Genomic DNA, 19,784 nt, shown 5'->3' on the forward strand with positions numbered 1-19,784 from the left:
AATGTGTGTGGCCTTTTACACGCACGTGGGCACATTTCAAAGAAAAATATGTTCAATGTTTATTCTGTTTAGAAATATATATATATAAAAATATAGATTTGGTTTGTTTCAATGCCCTTCACAAAGTTAGTTCCAAAGTTTCAAGTCTACCACACAAAGAGGTGTGAAGTGTCCTCCATCTCCTCTTCCAGGAGCTACGGTTCTCGGGGTGGGGTTGTGGACGTGGTTGGAGTGTCACCTCTGTGGTCCATGCCCATTGGTTCCTCCTGCCGTGCCCTGGAGTAGACACTAAGGAACAGGAGAACGTGAGAACATGAGAACGTGTGTAAGAGATGAGAACAATACTTTTTTAGCTGAGGTCATTTTTTTTTCTTTTTTTACAGGGACAATGCACATTAATCAACGTTTCAGTAAAAGTGCCGGTTTTAGCCAGCCGGCTAAACTGCAGTCCCTGGGCTGTTAACTCAAATAGACGACAACATTGAATATTAAATGTATCACTTTACTGGAGCACATGCATCACATGCATCACAGGCATTGTTCACTTATACAAAACTTCGCGTCCTTAACTTTAACAAAAATGCTGAGTGGAGGGGGACCAAGGCCATGAAGGATCTTGAATACAAGACGTGTTGGTGTATTGCACAAGATTTTCCCAACTCAGGAGCTCATGCTTTCTGAGGATGTAACAGTGATGATGGCTGTTAGGCTTTCTGTCAAGCACTTTGAGAGCCTGTTTGTAGAAAGACTGAATAGGTTTTAATGTTGTAGAGCAAGCTTGGGCCCAACTAGTCAAGCAGTATGTTAAGTGGGGGAGTATCATAGATTTGAAGTACAGTTTTGCTACCTCTGTAGTTAAACTATAAGGTGTCAGGTGACATTGACATTTTGGGCAAGGCACTTCACCCTACTTGCCTCGGGGAAATGTCCCTGTACTTGCTGTTAGTCGCTCTGGATAAAAGCGGTTAAATGACTTACTAAATTTACTTATTTATAAATCGGAAACCTGCTTTTTAAAAGAAAGGTTGGAATCAAGTATGATGCCAGTAATATGTCACTTATAATATGATTTAACTACTTACATTACATTTACATGTAGTCATTTAGCAGACACTCTTATCCAGAGCGACTTACAGTAAGTACAGGGACATTCCCCCCGAGGCAAGTAGGGTGAAGTGCCTTGCCCAAGGACACAACGTCAGTTGGCATGACCGGGAATCGAACTGGCAATCTTCAGATTACTGTTGCTTGCTTTCCTACAGATACTCTCGCACTTTTGAGGTTCATGTTTTTGAATTTGTTTAACTACATGCTCTTATGTTTCTTCTTATTGGCACTTATTTGCTTTTCACAATGTATGCTTCATGTTTTCAACATCTTACATCTTTTCAACATCTTACCCTCGGTTGTGGTTCAGATGGATTCCAATGCCGACGGAAACCACTATTATTATGAAAAGCCCTCCAGCTGCACCTGGTACACACAGAGATAACAGATTAAACAGTTTATCTTATAACTTTAGGCCACCTGAACATCAGTAGAACTGAGTTGAAGGTGGTGAGCAGAGTCTCGCAATAACCGCAAAGCGTGACAGGACTTTGTTTCCTAGAAGATAATCCTAGCAGTCATCATATTTGTGTCGAGAGATTGACTAGTTTCATTAATGGATGTTTCATCCCTGTGTCAGAGAGGGGTTGGTGAATCACAATGAGTAGTATTACTAGCTACATGACTCAAAGTGAGTGAAAGCAGATACTGGAGAAACACTGAGAAGACTGACAGGAAAAAGAAAGTGAAGATGTGGGGGTTTGGAGGCTTGTTCGAACAGCAGACCAGACACCTAACCACTCACACTGAGTTGGAACAGAGCCTGTTTGAAAAAAAAAAAGCAAGAATGTTAGACTTTTCAAACTTGTCATATAAAATATACCTTTTTTAACAACTGTTTTGTTGTCTCAAATGTTAAATGGAGAAAGCCAGACCATGTGCAATGTGGATGAAATTTGGATTTCCTGTGTGCTTACACTAATCACTAATCAATAGAACTAGTCATTGGATACTAGTTAGTACGTTTATCATGTAAGCTTGCTATTAATAACAGTATATTGTGTCTATGTGTCAGGTTAATAGATGTTCGGGTCAGGAGAAAGTACTGGCTAAACGGTCCTTGTCATGACTACAAGGAGAGCTCCAACTATGAACTCTCTGGTGTGAGAGTTGTCATGTGTTGGGAGCAGTGAATCTTTATCTCTGAGACTGTTGTAACGTCATTCCTGCCTGACTGTCACAATCTATGTTTACATTCTTGTGCCCTATAAAAGATGGTCCTCCGGCTTTCAGAGCTGGGAGAGACATGATTGAGACCTAAGCCTGGTGTTGTGTGGTCATTTATTGTCAGAGGTCTGGTTTTCTCTCCCAATCTGCAGATTGATAATACTTATTAAAATCCAGAACTCAACTGAACTTAGTCACTCCGTTTATGAAGAGACGGACAAAACACTTTCTTCATCAGCAATGCTTTTCAATCAAGGTACTCATCCTCACCATGGTGATCTTTTTTCGGTGGAGAGAATCCTAGCTGGGGTGATAGCGGTGCCTGACTCTGGACTGGGGGTCTCTCCCGGCGCTTGCGTGGCGTCACAACCTTCTGAACAGTCTGGGGGTTCTAACTCCGCCGTCGGGGCTGCAGGAAGGGATAGAGGTCACTATAAGCCCTTGTCTACAACCTCCCAACTTACAGAGAAACAGGCAGAACGGAAGTTAGACCGACGGAAACCTTCTCCCTCGTGAGCGAACTGAATGACAGGCAAGGCCAGAGCGGAGGAAGGGGAAACATGGTGGAAGGGGAGTGTTTTGAGACGTGATGAGACATTTAGCAGACGCTCTTATCCAGAGCGAGTTACAGTAAGTACAGGGACATTCCCCACTCAGGCAAGAAGGGTGAAGTGCCTTGCCCAAGGACACAACGTCATTTGGCACGGCCGGGAATCGAACTGGCCACCTTCAGATTACTAGCCCGGCTCAGCCACCTGACTCCAGACAGGAGATTAGATTCTCTCTCTCTCTCTCTCTCTCTTCTCTCTCTCTCTCTCGTCTCTCTCTCTCTCTCTCTCTCTCCTCTCTCTCTCTCTCTCTCTCTCTCTTCTCTCTCTCTCTCATCTCTCTCTCTCTCTCTCTCTCTCTCTCTCTCTCTCTCTCTCTCTCTCTCTCTCTCTCTCTCCTCTCTCTCTCTCTCTCATCTCTCTCTCTCTCTCTCTCTCTCTCTCTCTCTCTCTCTCTCTCTCTCTCTCTCTCTCTCTCTGAACTCTGCTCTACAACTGCATTTATGTTTGTCTTGGACCATTAGAACTTTGGGCTTAGAACATTGAACTGAAGAACTGAACATGAAGTCAGTCCATGTGGAACGCGCCTAGTGTCACATTGACCCGAAGATAACACAAGGGTTAAGTGCACTTGATTTGACTTAATCTATCCCGCAAGGTGGATATGGTTTTCATGTTTGATGTATCACTACTGCATGGAGTCTGGCAAGCAAGCAAAATAGAGTCCATGAGGTCAGTTAGAAAACCTCCAGTAGGTTTGGACATACATACCCTCAGTTGATTTAGGCTTTTTTCTTTCTGGACACTCAGAAGGGGCATTGTGGGAGTCTGAGTTGAATCTGTAAAGGTGGGAGGAGGGTGGGCAGTCAGTAAAGTACCTCTGATCCGTGTGTCCATTCAGATGAATAAAGATCCTCTAGCCTCAGAATAACTACCTCAACTACCAAACAAGGCACTCTTGGGAAGGAATATTTGTCTGACTTTTGTCTGACAGGTAGGAAATACTCATGTTTACCCCCCTCCACACACACACACGCACACACCTCTCTCTCTCTCTCTCTCTCTCTCTCTCTCTCTCTCTCTCTCTCTCTCTCTCTCTCTCTCTCTCATCTCTCTCTCTCTCTCTCTCTCTCTCTCTCTCTCTCTCTCTCTCTCTCTCTCTCTTCTCTCTCTCTCTCTCAGAACTCTGCTCTACAACTGCATTTATGTTTGTCTTGGACCATTAGAACTTTGGGCTTAGAACATTGAACTGTAAGGCAGTGAGTGCCAGGGTGAAAATGGCCCTGATTGGCTGATGATTTTTTGTGGCTGCATCAATACGATAAGCCCATCATTAGTAAAGTTAAATACAATTAAATTGCGATATCATCCAGTTCTGTGTTCATTTATTTTGCCACTATATTACGTCAGCGTGGCCCTCTGCCCCCAGTCACGTGACTTGACAGTGTCACATGACATTAGGTGCGTTCGACTTCATGCAGCGCCGGCGTCGCCTGCAGCCGCCTGCAGCCCGGCTGACTTGAAGCAGCCAATGGCATTCTCAGATTCAAGGCAGCCGCCTGCGGTGCTGCATGAAGTCAGTCCATGTGGAACGCGTCACATTACAATGTCACATTATATTTTTTGCACTTTCACGCCGGTGCATTGCGAGTGAAGGAGGGAGAACCCTTCCACTTTCATGTGACTTTTTGAAGTAATGGAGATGTTAGGTGTGTTCGACTTCATGCAGCGCCATATGAGAAAGAAAGTGACTGCGGCGAGGGGCGGGGATTTTCTCATGTTAGAGCAATAGCCCCTCAAACGTCTGTGCACGTATGACCTGAGGCCTCTCGCTGTAGACAGTAGGTTGCCATGACGAGTTACAAACATCCTTTGAAGCAGTATGACTTAGTGACAGAGGAGAAATGTGGGTTGTGAGGTTAGACCAGTTGAGAAACACTCAACCATATAAGCCATAGAAGGAAATACCCTATTGAAACGATATTTGATACAAGCTCGCACTAATGAAACATCTGATCAAACATTTTTATTGACAATCTTAGTTTTTCCTCTGCCATCAATAATTATTTCTTTCACATAATCATGTCTGAAGATAGTTCTTGCGGTGAAATCCAGATCTGTTTTGTTTTTTTTAGCTGAGGTCATGAGCTAATCGACCAGCTAGTGTGTCATACTTAACAAAAAATCCCCCATTTCCAAATAACCCTCTTATCCTTAATATCAGAGATCTTTTAAAACCAGCTGCTGTTGAGATACTATGTGACAGGAAATTAGGTTTACTAAATACTCTGTGGCCAAAAGAAAAAGATTATAGCCAAGAAAATAGCCCGTAAATGTGCACATCCCTGAGCCATGTAAAGATCACCAAGTGAGCTGTTGACCTTGGAAAGAGATGTGTAGTTACATTTACATTTAGTCCATTTAGCAGACGCTCTTATCCAGAGCGACTTACAGTAAGTACAGGGACATTCTCCCCCGAGGCAAGTAGGGTGAAGTGCCTTGCCCAAGGACACGTCAATTGACACGGCCGGAAATCTAACTGGCAACCTTCAGATTACTAGCCCGACTCCCTCACCGCTCAGCCATCTGCCTCCCATCCGCCTCACCAGTTCAAGACGGTTAACTCAGCCTGTGTTTGTCAAATGCTAAGCAATAGTTTTTGCTTTTAGTCTGCTTTTAGTTCGATGTCGAATGTTTATCTTTTTTTCCCACCTTATTCAAAGAAATAGTTCTGTAATTATTTTTGTCTCACCTGCTGGACAGATGGCATATCTAGTGCCTTTACATATGCACTGGATGCTGGACTTGGCTTCTTCCCATACCAACTTCTGGTCAAACTAGTTTGCATTTGATGAGTCCAGATGTTCCCGCTTTCCTCACGTAGCCCTCTTCACAGTCGTATCGAAGAGTACCGTTCACCCTGCAAAGTTCCTTTCGTCAGCCAAGCAGTCTGTCGGCAAAGGCTTGGTATGATTCTTCTTCGGTGGCTGTTTGCAGAAGTCTTCACCGCCTAACACCAATGCGGAAAGAAACGATCAGATCACAATATCACCTGTCTGTGATCATACTGTAATCTACACGTTTCTCTTTTATGTATGAATTCACGTCGGGTGTAAAAGAAAACCCACTTTGTTGGCCATATTGGTCTAAGGTAGTCTACTTGTGAGGAACACACAACAGGACTTCTCTCTCGCGCTGTAGTAAGACCTCTACGGTGGTCAGTAATATTCAGGGAATTTGCCGTGAGTCTTACGCATTTCAGGCATTTCTCACGCCACATCTTGTATTTGACATGCATTTCAACCATTTCTCACGCTAAGAAGTAAGGATAACTTGTCCCGCTATATACAATGAATGGAACTAGACGCAGGCGTACAGAGATGATAATTGATCTGATAGAGTGCGTATACGCACTCTCTAACATTAACTCCTGGCTACTACATCAAATTAAAAAAGCAAGCAATTTCACAGAGGGCTTCACATACGCCCAATATCCAAGAAACAGGTTGGGAAAACACCACTGAGGGAAATTTAAATAGAGTGAATTGTATTTACATACCTTCGCTTGGGCAGGGTACGAATAAACAGACCACGATGAGAAGAGCGCAGGACACATATCTGTCCGGCCCGTCTGCAAACGTCTAAAATGCTAATCTTTTCTTTCACTTTCTGTGGCAAGTTACTGCGCACACCGCAATAGAGCAATTAGAGCATCCGGTAGCAATAATATCACTATGGCCTACCACGACGTGGATGTTCTCAATGTCACGCCCAGCTGTCTACATACATTTAGTCATTTAGCAGTCATTTTCGAAGCAGTCAAAATAGTCGCTCTTTATGCATGTAAATACTTTGGTGTGCGCGTCCTCTGCTGGACACAACTTCGTGACAAGATAATAAAAAAATATATAGCAAAAATCAAATTTCTTGCTCAAGTAAATACATTTGCTGCATTGGCTGCATACATTTCTTATTGGCGGAGGGTTTGGCATTATTAGATTTATCTTTATCAATTGAACCGGAGAGAAATTATATGGCTCTGAATTGAACTATTTACGGCATTCCGGAAGAATAATGAAAACAAATTGAACGGACTAAAGGATGTTCGACTACAATTTAATTAAACACATTTTCGACCATCTGTATAGAAATAGATTTATAGAAAGTGAGAGGTGCAAGATCAACATAATATCATCCCTTTAGAAAATAAACCGATTTACTAAAAAGTCTGCCTTCATAGATTGCTTACAGGGGTCATGTTTACACATTCTTCATAACTGAATGCACACAGTTAACATCTTTGATATGGATATCATCCAACTATGCAGCTACATTGAAACAGTCCCATACATTGACAAAGGGGACTATCCATCAAAAAGGTAAGAGATTAGTTGAGAAAAAACAGTACTGTATGTGAATACACTGGTATTCAGTATGAATTCAGCAAAATAGCATCTTTAGGTCACTCAGGAGCATCCAAAAGCCAACAGAGAGGTAGAGATCAACTAGAAACAGAAGTTCCCTAAACACTACAAAGTGTAGTTAACAAAAATAATCACAATACCCCAGAAGGGTAGATTCTTTGAAAAACCAACTTAAGAAAAGTGTGTGTATAGTGTGCGTGTGTGTGTGTATAAAGCATCCATATCTCTACAGTGCACATGTGTCTGTATGCCCTTGTTTCCTTATACTACACTCTGCTGGCCACTTTCCCTGCTGTAAGAGGAAGACCCAGAACAGGTAGATGGGAAGTCTATGAAGATTCCATCTGGGTCTGAGTCCATGGACTCCAGCAGCTGGTCCACCACAGTCTCTGGGCTGGACGAGCTGCTGGCCTCCAAGGAGGTGTCCTGGAGAAGGGTGGGAGGGCTGGTCAGAGACACCAGCAGCTCCCCAGCTTGCAGTAGCCCTCCTGGGGAGTGCGTGGGGAAGATTGAGGGGGAATGTGATCGGGGCTGGAGCTGGATTTGAAGCTGGGGTCCCTCCAGGATCCCCCCTGTCAGGCTTGGATCCTGCCCCAGGGAGGGGCTTCCCGGCTGGGCCAGGGACGCCGTGGAGACCTGGGAGGAGCTGGTGGTGTCGGACATGGAGCTCTGCTCCTCCTGACAGGAAGTCATCTCGCAGACAGAGTGGCGGCGGATGCCCATGCTGCCAGTGGAGGAGGCCTCGGGGTCGTACTCCACCACGGGCGTCAGCATGGGGATGTTGTAGCTCTGGGACCGGACCACCGGGTTCTTGGTGGGGGGGTCGCCAGGCCTCGGCCAACGCTTCTGAAGACGCTTCTCTGGGGAGGGGTGGACGGATGGAGGGATGATGGGGTGGAGGGATGGAAGGGTGGAGGGATGGAGGGGTGGAGGGTGGAGGGATGGAGGGGTGGAGGGATGGAGGGGTGGAGGGTGGAGGGATGGAGGGGTGGAGGGTGGAGGGATGGAGGGGTGGAGGGTGGAGGGATGGAGGGGTGGAGGGATGGAGGGGTGGAGGGTGGAGGGATGGAGGGGTGGAGGGTGGAGGGATGGAGGGGTGGAGGGTGGAGGGATGGAGGGGTGGAGGGATGGAGGGGTGGAGGGTGGAGGGATGGAGGGGTGGAGTGATGGAGGGGTGGAGGGTGGAGGGATGGAGGGGTGGAGTGATGGAGGGATGGAGGGTGGAGGGATGGAGGGGTGGAGGGTGGAGGGATGGAGGGGTGGAGTGATGGAGGGGTGGAGGGTGGAGGGATGGAGGGGTGGAGGGTGGAGGGATGGAGGGGTGGAGGGTGGAGGGATGGAGGGGTGGAGGGATGGAGGGGTGGAGGGTGGAGGGATGGAGGGGTGGAGTGATGGAGGGGTGGAGGGTGGAGGGATGGAGGGGTGGAGTGATGGAGGGATGGAGGGTGGAGGGATGGAGGGGTGGAGGGTGGAGGGATGGAGGGGTGGAGTGATGGAGGGGTGGAGGGTGGAGGGATGGAGGGGTGGAGGGTGGAGGGATGGAGGGGTGGAGGGTGGAGGGATGGAGGGGTGGAGTGATGGGGAATGGGGGGATGTGGAATGGATATTGGAGGGAAGGGGACAGAGTTAAATGAGTGATTTACACTTTCTTTACACAGTGACCTCAAAAAACGTAATCTATTTCTCCCTCCACTGTGACTAGTGTCCCAGGTTCAGCAGATCTTTCCAGGGTGTGGCTCTGGGACTGTGGTGGTACTGACCCAGCACACAGGAGCAGTGGCTGTTGGAGCCGTCGGGGGAGAACAAGCCCTGGGTGCCCAGGTACGGAGACACCACCTTCTGTAGAAGACCCTCCAGACGAAGGTAGTCCTCACTCACCCCTTTAGACTCATGGACCCCCTGCGGACACACACACACACACACATGCATCACACACACACGCATCACACATTCATCACACACACGGACATACACACACACATGCATCACACACACACGCATCACACATTCATCACACACACGGACATACAGACACACATGCATCACACACACATACACACCTCACACATCCATCACACACACACGGACACACACACACAGACACATTAACCACATGGCAACACTTAACGTTTATTTTTGTTTTTTAAGGGAGTTTCTGCCATCTGTCCAGCAGATGGCAGAAACGCTGGGATAGTATCAGATGTTGGAAATTGGTTTAATCTGTGTGTGGTGGAGAAGTCAGTCACATCGCTGTGTGTCTCCGTGATCACATTGCTTTGCTTTGACTCATATACATGAAAACGACCACATGACCACACATCTGGGGGGTCAGATGGCTGAGCGGTTAGGGAGTCCGGCTAGTAATCAGAAGGTTGTTGGTTCGATTCCCGGCCGTGCAAAATGACTGTGTCCTTGGGCAAGGCACTTCACCCTTCTTGCCTGAGTGGGGAATGTCCCTGTACTTACTGTAACTCGCTCTGGATAAGAGCGTCTGCTAAATGACTAAATGTAAATGTAAATCTGATGAAATACAGAATCCTGCTAGCGAAGCTAACAAGATTAATGCTCATGCTAGCATAGCCTGGCATGAGCAGTGTGTTGTTACGGTTTAATATCTGGCTTCTTTGCACTGTGTAATACACTATCTGTCTCTCTCACGCACACAGACACACCGCAATACACCAATCTCTCTCTCTCTCTCTCTCTGACGGTTCTGGTCTTGCGTCCTGCTGCCCCAGTTCATCACCAGCATCTCTTCTTCAGCAGAACTGGGTCACTGAGTCACAGAAAGGATGTCAGCTAGAGGCCCCCTCTCAATCTCTCTCTGTTACAGTCCAGCCTCTACCTCCACTCCCCCCGCCACTACACCAATCCACAGCCTCACTGGCCTCACTGACCCCAGCCTCACTGACCCCAGCCTCACTGGCCCCAGCCTCACTGGCCCCAGCCTCACTCACCCCAGCCTCACTGGCCTCAATGGCCCCAGCCTCACTCACCCCAGCCTCACTGGCCCCAGCCTCACTCACCCCAGCCTCACTGGCCCCAGCCTCACTGTTTGAGATGTGCCGTTAAACAAAACAGAACCCTGGCTTACACATACAGTCCTGTAAATCTGACTCCAAACACACACATACTCTAGTACACACACACACACACATACGCACACACAAGTCATCTGCGGTCATGGGAAGAACATTAGATTTTGACTTCACACGGGGCATAGCGTTTCCTGTGAGGTCCCTCTCCTCAGAGCAGCACCGCATGCTCACTATTCTTCACTTCCTGTCGTGTGGTCAAGAGAAAGAGAGAGTGTGTATGTGAGTGTGTGTGTGTGTGTACCTGCAGTATGAGGAGCATCTGGATGATGGAGGGGGGGGTGCGGGCACGAGGTCGGGACAGAGAGTCCTCCAACTTGAGGTTCAGAGTGATGATGTTCCTGAAGTGAAGAAGAGCCAGCTGCCTCACTGAGGGTTCCTTCCCCTGACACACACACACACACACACACACATACACACACACACACACACACACACGCACATACAGAAGAAACATTTATTTTGGGTTGATACAAACCACAGCCTTATCTAGAAGGTTGTAACACAGTGTGAGCTGAACTGTGGTACAGCATAGTGTAGGGAAGCAGCTGGGCAGAGACCAGGGGAGAGAGGGAGTGGATCGTCTGGTTGTACCTGGACAGGGTAGAAGATAGCCTGCAGCATGGACAGCACGTCACAGAAGAAGAAGTCCCAGGTCTCAGCCAAGGAGTCCAGCAGCTTCTGCCCTGCACACACCCAGGGACACCACAACCAACCAATACCTTCAGCCTAAACAACATGTTAACATTAAGGTCTTTCAGAATAACCAGTGATCCTAGACTGACTGTTGCAAGGTTTGGTTTAACCTATTGTAAGAGACTAATGGTTCTCTATGTGTGTGTGTGTGTGTGTGTGTGTGTGCAGCAATGGACATGGAATCAGATAAGACTAAATTATTGCATATTGTGAATGGTCAGGGGACATTGGCGTCAAAATGGTTCATTTCTGCATTGTTAATTATTCATCCTTGACCTGAGCTACTTCACATGCAGAGAATGACGCAGTCATAGTTCTCTGGTACCAGCCATCTGCAGCTTTACCATTCCCACACCGCAGGCTTGTAGCCAGATAAAGCTGGGAAAACCGTGCGTGTCACTTCCTGTTTGGTCGGCCGTGACGACAGCACCTGAGCCTAGATGCGTGTGTGTGGTCTGCCCTGTGGTTGGAGCCCACTCATCACTTCACAATACATGAGAAACATTGATTTTAAGACCACACAAAGCGGAGGTAACCCCTCTGTTTGGACCACATCAGTTCTCCTGCCACTATCTGATCACACCCACCTTCATAGAAGCGTAGTTTATCTCTCAGTATGACCATCCCCTTCGTGAGAAGCTGGTTCTGCAGAAACAACAAACACACAACCATGACTCATCACGGCTCGTTACAGAACATCACAGACTATTAGACTATCACCACTACGTTACATGACACCACAAGGTAATCTACACATTTCACCTGACAGTGTGCACTTGTGTTGGGTTGTACCAAGTAATCGTAGAGCTTTAAAGCAGGCTTTACTGTGAACAGAGGTAGAGATGGGTGGCCGTCCTACCTGGAGGTATTCAGTGAAGAACGATCCCAGCTCAGTCTTCAACAGCTGCCTGAGACAGAGAGACAGAGAAACAGACAGTATATAGAGAGACAGAGAAACAGACAGTATATATAGAGAGACAGAGAAACAGACAGTATATAGAGAGACAGACAGTATATAGAGAGACAGACAGTATATAGAGAGAGACAGAGAAACAGACAGTATATAGAGAGACAGACAGTATATAGAGAGAGACAGAGAAACAGACAGTATATAGAGAGAGACAGAGAAACAGACAGTATATACAGAAGAAACAGACAGTATATAGAGAGAGACAAAGAGAGACAACATATATATATGTTTATATAGAGAGAAAGATACATATTTATGTAGAAAGAGAGACAGAGAGATAGAAAAAGAGGTATTTATATATAGAGAAAGAGAGACATTTAAATGGATAGAGAAAGATAGAGAGACATAGAAAATGAGAGGTTTATATAGAAAGAGAGATATATTTATAGTTATACAGAAAGATAGAGAGACATAGAGAATGAGAGATTTACAGAGAAAGAGAGACATTTATATTTATAGAGACAGAGAGACATAGAGAATGAGGGATTTATAAGAAAGAGAGAGAGCGAAAGAGATAAAGACATATTCCACCTGCCTCTCCTTCTAGTACAATGTGTTGTGTTGTATCAGTCTGTTTGCAGTGCTGGATGAGAGGAAATGAAACTTCTGCAGTGTCCCACATCTAAACTGTATAGCAGTGGACAGAACAAAGTTGACCAGAAATACACACAATGTGTTGGTGTGTGCGAGTGTGTACGCGTGTGTGGTGCGCGTGTGTGTGTGCACAGACGTAGAAGAGAGAGAGAGGGGTTTCATTTTTAATTTTTCCACTCCAACCTGCTGTTACACATCACACCTTTAAACAGGAAGCCAGACAACGTCCACTTCCTGTTCAATGAGATACGAGAACCAGATGATATGGTTATCTGAACTCGAAACTGAGAGAAAGAAACTAATAAAGAGACACAAAGAGACAGAAAGAGAAACTTAGAAGTAGAAAGAGCAGGAGAGAAAGTGACGTTTTCCCTTTCTGCCGCAAAGCAAATTATTTGCGTGTTTTGCATTGACTTTACATGTAATTTTGACGCACAAATAATTGCTTTGCAGCAGGAGAGAAAGTTAAAAAAATAAACCAAGATAGAGAGCGAGAGAGAGAGATAGGGCCTATCTACACCACAGCAGTGAGTTTCCCTAAATGTGTATAAAAACTAAAACAAACTAACTAACTATAGACTGGCCTCCATAACCTTTCCACACTCAGTGTGTCCTTGAGGTCCGTAGACCTAGAGCAGATAAAACAGAAAGCCAGATAGAAGCTATTACATTCATGCAGATAGGGGAGAGTAACTTCGGCAGATCTATCTTGCCGTGCATCCCCTCCAAGGCAGGGGATGAACCAAACAACATGCTGTGTTAGATGCAAATCTTATCCGGTGAGATGTGCCAGTATGAGAAAGTGTGAAGAGACCGAGAGAGTGTTCCAGACAGTTGAGAGGTCAGAGGTCACAGATTAGGGAAGAGAGGGAACAGAGAGGAGAAGAGAGAGGCAAGAGAGAGGGAAGAGAGAGGGAAGAGAGAGGAGAAGAGAGAGGGAAGAGAGAGGAGAGAGAGAGAGAGAAGAGAGAGGGAAGAGAGGGAAGAGAGAGGAGAAGAGAGAGGAGAAGAGAGAGGGAAGAGAGAGGAGAAGAGAGAGGAGAAGGAAAACCAGAGAGTTTGAGGTGTTGGGCCTGTCCTCTGCTGAGCTCCATAGTCTGGACTCAAGGTCACGGTGCAGTTGAGAGGTCAGAGGTCATAGATTAGGGGTTCTTACCGGACTCCCTCATTGAGGATGTAAAGCTCATTCTCTCCCAGGTCTTTCCTCTGGAACACGGATATCACGGCATTGTGGGATGCTACACACACACACACACACACACACACACACACACACACACACACACACACAAGCACACACGGGAAGAGAGAGGATGCATGTGATGATATAATCTCTCTTACATGGCAAACATCCATCAATGCATCCATCCGTGCATTCATTCATCTCTCCAGTACTTCATCCATTCACCCTCTGTTCTCCCATCCTGTCTGCTTTTACCCACAGCGCTTGTGGAGTGACTAAGTGGTTTATCCAACCTAACCAGTACTATCCCAACCCCTGAAGTGAGAGAGCAAGTCTCCAGTCCTACTAAGACTACCAGAGCTAGTTCCCTGTCCTACTAAGATCTGATGACTGCAGAGCAGTGTTCTGTCATGCATGCTCGATGCAGCATAACATTTCCAAGGAAATGCCAAACAAGCCTTGGAATCACCTGGAGGAATGGACCGCCAGCAACACACACTCAGATTCCAACTAAACAACTAACACTCACGCATAGAAACACACTCTATAAATCATTCACAAATGTTGCAAGTGTGTGTGTATCTGTATACACGTACAGATACACACACACTCACACATGCATGTACACAGACGCGATGCACAAATGATCCTACAAATCCATCTAGGTGGGGTAGGGTTAGGTATTGTACCATCCCCTCCACCCAGCAGAGCCAAGCCCACTAACCTGAGCACTACCTGAACACTGTTCCTGCAGCCCCCACCCCTCCACACACACACACACACGCTCGCGCACACACACGCACAATATACACACACACACACACACACACACACACACGCAACACGCACACACACACACACACACACACTGCCTGTACCTGTTCCATGTGGCGTTGGCTCCAGGCCCTCCTGTGCTGTGTGGCCCGATCCTCCAAGGCTGCAGCCTTCTCACTCTTCCCCCAGGTCACTCAGACTGGTCGAACTCATCAACTTCAACCTGTGGAGGGTCCTCATGGTCACAGCACGACACACACACCAGCCAGAGAGCCAGTCTCCTACTGCCAGGACAGACCCACGCAGAGGAAGGGAGAGAGAGAGAGAGAGAGAGAGAGAGAGAGAGAGAGAGAGAGAGAGAGAGAGAGAGAGAGAGAGAGAGAGAGAGAGAGAGAGAGAGAGAGAGAGAGAGAGAGAGAGAGAGAGAGAGAGAGAGAGAGAGAGAGAGAGAGAGAGAGAGAGAGAGAGGGAAGTGAGAACAAAAGTACCTAGCACTAAATAGAGAGAAGAGGAGAGATGCAGGGAAATAAAAGGAGACAAAAGCATCCAGGCTGCAAGCTAGTCTTCTCCTCACTTTCTCTCCCTCTCTCTCCCTTCCTCTCTCTCTCCTTCTCTCTCCCCTGCTTATTGATTGGCAGGGAGGAGTCATGTGACCTGATATTGTTCTTTCTTGCTTGACAAACCAACTCGTCCCTGCTGCTAGACCTCAGTACACTTCCTCTCTCTCTCTCTTTTTCTCTCTTTCTCTCAATCTTTCTTTTGCTCCACACACAAGACACCCTAAAGCTAATGTACCCACATACCCCCACCACACAAGCTTGGTACATACAGGCAGAGGAGAAAATGAGATGATGGTAGAATCACTAAATCACATTCAGCTGAACTGACTCACACTACACATTAACAGCACACATTAACAGCAGTAAACAGCCTCTGGGAGCGTTCAGATACACGTTAGTGTATCTTATAGTGGAGATGATCTGGAGAGTTTGTTCAGCGAAGAACAAGAGGAAGAGAAGGGTTACAAGGGCTCTTTCCTGTCTCATCATTACGCTAACGTGTCTGTCAGACAAGGGACTGTGTGTGTGTGTGTGTGTGTGTGCTTGTGTGTGTCTGAAAGCCTTCAGGGTAAGAGGAACTGAACTAGATTCATTTGTGTGTGTGTGCGTGTGTGTGTGTGTGTTGTGTGTGTGTGTGTGTGTGTGTGTGTGTGTGTGTGTGTGTGTGTGTAGTAGAGAAAGGAAGAATGTGATCAACATGGCACTTCCCTCCAGGATCCAGTAACAGTGAATCTTCAGTAGTTTAAGAGGTATGTGATCACAGTATGGACAGCGATGGACAGACAGGGTTAGGTTAACACAGATGAAGGGATAAACGGATGGATTGAAGACGAGGAGATACGGCCGCTCACCTGCCTAGTTTCTTCTCATGCACGCCTCATCTCCCATGTGCCCTCTTTTCTGCTGTTCATCTTCTCCCTCCCTTTCTCTTCCCCCTCCCTCCCTCCCTCTCTCCCTGCTTCCCTCTCTCATCCCCCCTCCTCCCCCCTCTCTTTCTCCCTCCCTCCCCTGCTCTCTATCTTTCCCTCTCCCTCCCCCTCATCTACTTCACCCCCCCGCCCCCGCCCCCTCAGCCAGCCATCACCAGCCTTGACCCTGTGAGAGAGTTGCCAAACAATGGCTCTCTTCAGCTGGAGCTGGCATGGTGCAGCGACTGAAAGGTGGCACACAGCTTTTCTCTCTCCCCCTGTGTGTCTAAATGAGGTGTCTAGGGCTAGGCTGGGTCGGCCTGGGTGCTAGGCCTAGAGGGCTAGACTGGGGGCCCTGGGACAAGACAGACATCCAGGGCTACACTGTAGGGGTCTGGGTTGAGGTTGGGCTGAGATGTGGGTCAGCAACAGTTCAGTCAGTTGTGTTGTACTAAGCCCTGGGTTTCCCTGTTTATCAGAGATACGGTCTGGTGTAGTGACCATGGCCACTGGCCCAGTTTCAGGGACACAATGACATACCTCAGAAGAGCTTCAGAATGAGGTCACTGTTGTTGGCATGTTTGTGATCTGAAACGTGGGAGCCCACACACACACACACACACACACACACATACACACACACACACACACATACACACACACACACACACACACACATACACACACACTGCAGAAGCTAGGGGTCAAGGAGAACATTCTGGAGCATCATTGCTCCCTCTCATTAAACTCACCTTCCTCTGGTTATCTCTCTAAATATAGCTTTGTCATGTCGACTTCCTTCATCTCCCCAAACTCGCTCCACAGTCGTGCGCTGCCTGCCTTAATAAATTATTTAAACTGCTGAGACGACTGCGTTAGCTCACTGATCTCAAGACCTCACTGATCTCAAGTGTACTGCAGAACCTCAGTCCCTGGGGTTAGCGGTAAACGCAGGTGTGGTCGTAAGAGGCTGTGTTTGTTTCACCTTGTGCCCTCAAAACCCTTTCATCAACGCCACATCTGTGTCATGTTTTGTTTTCCTCACACTGAAATGTTACAACAGAGTTCTCGATGCAGAAAAATTGTGTACATAGCGACTAGTGCATAGGGGCTTGTAAATGGCAGTGTGTTTGTGTGTGTGTGGTTGTATCTCACCTTCTAAATGGATGATCATTTCCTTCCATGCCAGGGCAGGGGGTGGAGCCTAGATGCTGACTGAGCCTCACCTACCGACAGATATCCTATCAGAACAACAGGTTGACACCAGATACAGTTCAGAAAATCTCACTTTCATGGCAACAGTCTCAGAGGCCCTGTGATTTAACTGGATTTGAACCTGGATGAACTGCAGGGCACCTCAGTTAGCCTGCAAAGGTAAAGACTGGGCCAGTTCAGTCTTTACCAGCTCCAGCTCCAGTTCATTTCACAGAGTGAAACCTTGGTCCTGTGTGGACCTGCACCCCTATTTCCTTTTCTCCAGGAAGTCTCTCGTTTTGACAGGAAGTCCTGAAGTGACACCATAGGGTGGAGCCAGCAGAATAAAATACACATCAGCACATTATAAACAGATCCTGGCAGATCCCCATTTCTGATCCCTCTTTCTCTTCATCTCTCCCTTTTTCATCAAGTCATCCTCTCTCTCCCCCTCCCCCCCCTCCCCCTCCCTCTCCCTCTCTCTCTCTCTCTCTCTCCCTCTCTCTCTCTCTCCCCCCCCCCCCCCTGGTGTTCCAACATTTGTTCACCCACACTTCAGCAAGCTACTACTGTAAACAGCCGCTAAAAGACACAAACATACACACAACACACTCTCACACACACACACTCACACAATTCCAGGTAGGAACTCATCCCTGACAAAACTAATCCCAGCACTCAAACCACGGTCGCGCTCCACCAGTCGCCTCGAGCGGTCATTGAACTTTGGCGCCATCTGCTGATGGAAATGTGTCGCGCACCCAGAAGCGTAAAGTTACAACCATGCAGTGTAAATAATCTGCTTTCCTAATTAGTGGTAGCCTACATGTAAAGATAGATCAAGTGTTAGAGACTAGCCTACATTCACCAAAGCACACTCTCATTATGGGAATAAAATCTAGTAGCGCAAGGGGGAAGCAGGCGATGACAAGTCTTGAAGCCTTATCTGCAAACTGACCACTATACGCTAGTTTAACCACAGAACTAACCGTGGTCTCCATAGTAGGTAGTTGTTAAAAACCTGCCACTACCCTATACCATATCTCAAAGGTAGGCTAGACCAACGGCAGTGATTGAAACACATCGTTTAGAATGACAGAGTGGGCTGTAGAATGTATAAGTTTGTCAAGACGTTTCAAATGAACTTGTACACTTATTATAATAACAAAGGTCTATCTCGGCACTGCCAAAATGTGGACCACGTTTAATGCTTTAATCATCAATTTCCTACCCACCGTTTTTAGTCTCCACTCCGTTCGTAGCAGGTTATTATACATGCCATCGAGACGTAGCCTATCAACAGTCTTCAAGGGCGGTTCGGTCCAGACAAAACACCATCGACATTTACAGAAATGTCAGTCTCGCTTGAAGTTAGGGAACGCAAGCGGTGAAACGGACCCTTTCATCGCTTGAGTGGAACAGCCGTCTGGAGGTTGAAGTGCAGTTGTGAGCCAGACTCTGCGTGTCGAGTACAAGATTATTTGTTTGTGCGTTCAAGAAAGAGAGAGTGAGAAAGAGAGAGAGAGAGAGAGAGAGAGAGAGAGAGAGAGAGAGAGAGAGAGAGAGAGAGAGAGAGGAGAGAGAGAGAGAGAGAGAGAGGGAGGGAGATATAGATAAAGAGAAAGAGAAAGAGAGAGAGTAGGCTACAGTAAGTGTTCACTTCGTCGACTGTGTCCTCCCATCTGAGAACAGAGAAGCAGCAAAGTGAGCAACGGTGCGCCACAGGAAGTTCTGGACTCGCGCCAAACAGACACCAAGGTTCCAAGGCAAAAGCGGCGCCATAATTTCTACAGCAATTTATTTCATTATGATCTGTCAAAAGTGTATTGCCTAATGATGTCTTTACTGCCCGGCCTTAACATTAAACTAAGTGCTGCAGAAAGGCCTCACACAGATGCTCTTAGCCAGCCCTTGATTGTTCTGGTCATCAGCAACTTTTAATCACGTTGAGCACTCAGCTAATCTAAAGATAACCCCCAAAAATTTAAGATGATTATTCAGGTATTACAAACCGCATGACATCTTCAAGTAGGCTCTGCTTGGACTTTGCCTCTGGCTCTGGCAAGTGGTGGCTTCCTACTGGTCACCAGACACCCTATGGCAAAGAGGCACAAGCTACTGAAGTGCTGTGTGCTGACAAACAACAACCTTGTCTTCCTCATTCTGAGTGTTCCTGGATGTGGCAAAGACACAGAGACAACAGTCTAACGTACTAAGGTCTCAGTCCAGATGTTTATTACCCCAGTATCTGGGGTAATAAAACCTGTGGCCATAAAACAGATGGACCACATCACCTGGAATGATACACAAAAGTACATGACACAAACACACACACACTTATAATCATACACACACACGTGTTTTGTCACATGTTGAGTAACCAATGTCCTAAATGAATGACAAATGTTTTGTTGAAGGCTGCTGCAACACTAAAATACAAACCCACCATTTTACTTTTCATATTTCTACCGGCACCTTCTGAAAATCCACTCGACACAAACCCACAGACAGGCAGATAAAACAAGACAGCACCAGTTCTGCAATTCGGAAACCCAACTTGTTTA

General features: G+C 46.8%; 1 protein-coding gene and 2 long non-coding RNA genes across 3 annotated transcripts; all 3 read right to left on the minus strand.

Annotated features, from left to right (window-relative positions):
• Positions 1-38: 38 nt before the first annotated feature.
• Positions 39-6,480, minus strand: LOC134037390 (uncharacterized). The gene is made up of 5 exons (XR_009932515.1): positions 6,382-6,480; positions 5,575-5,832; positions 3,594-3,661; positions 1,401-2,683; positions 39-288 (listed from the first exon to the last, which is right to left on the minus strand). It is a non-coding gene; the product is annotated as an uncharacterized LOC134037390 (long non-coding RNA).
• Positions 6,481-6,934: 454 nt separating this feature from the next.
• On the minus strand, positions 6,935-13,854 carry LOC134037388 (proline-rich protein 5-like). The gene is made up of 7 exons (XM_062482637.1): positions 13,758-13,854; positions 11,897-11,945; positions 11,625-11,682; positions 10,936-11,027; positions 10,586-10,726; positions 9,007-9,145; positions 6,935-8,106 (listed from the first exon to the last, which is right to left on the minus strand). The coding sequence occupies exons 3-7, from the start codon at positions 11,659-11,661 to the stop codon at positions 7,508-7,510; spliced, it is 1,008 nt and encodes a 335-aa protein (XP_062338621.1). The 5' UTR covers positions 11,662-11,682; positions 11,897-11,945; positions 13,758-13,854; the 3' UTR covers positions 6,935-7,507.
• Positions 13,855-14,739: 885 nt separating this feature from the next.
• Positions 14,740-18,778, minus strand: LOC134037392 (uncharacterized). Its single transcript, XR_009932517.1, has 3 exons — positions 18,456-18,778; positions 17,182-17,252; positions 14,740-14,781 (listed from the first exon to the last, which is right to left on the minus strand). It is a non-coding gene; the product is annotated as an uncharacterized LOC134037392 (long non-coding RNA).
• Positions 18,779-19,784: the final 1,006 nt, after the last annotated feature.

This window comes from Osmerus eperlanus, chromosome 17, assembly GCF_963692335.1.
Source record: "Osmerus eperlanus chromosome 17, fOsmEpe2.1, whole genome shotgun sequence".
Classification (NCBI taxonomy): domain Eukaryota; kingdom Metazoa; phylum Chordata; class Actinopteri; order Osmeriformes; family Osmeridae; genus Osmerus; species Osmerus eperlanus.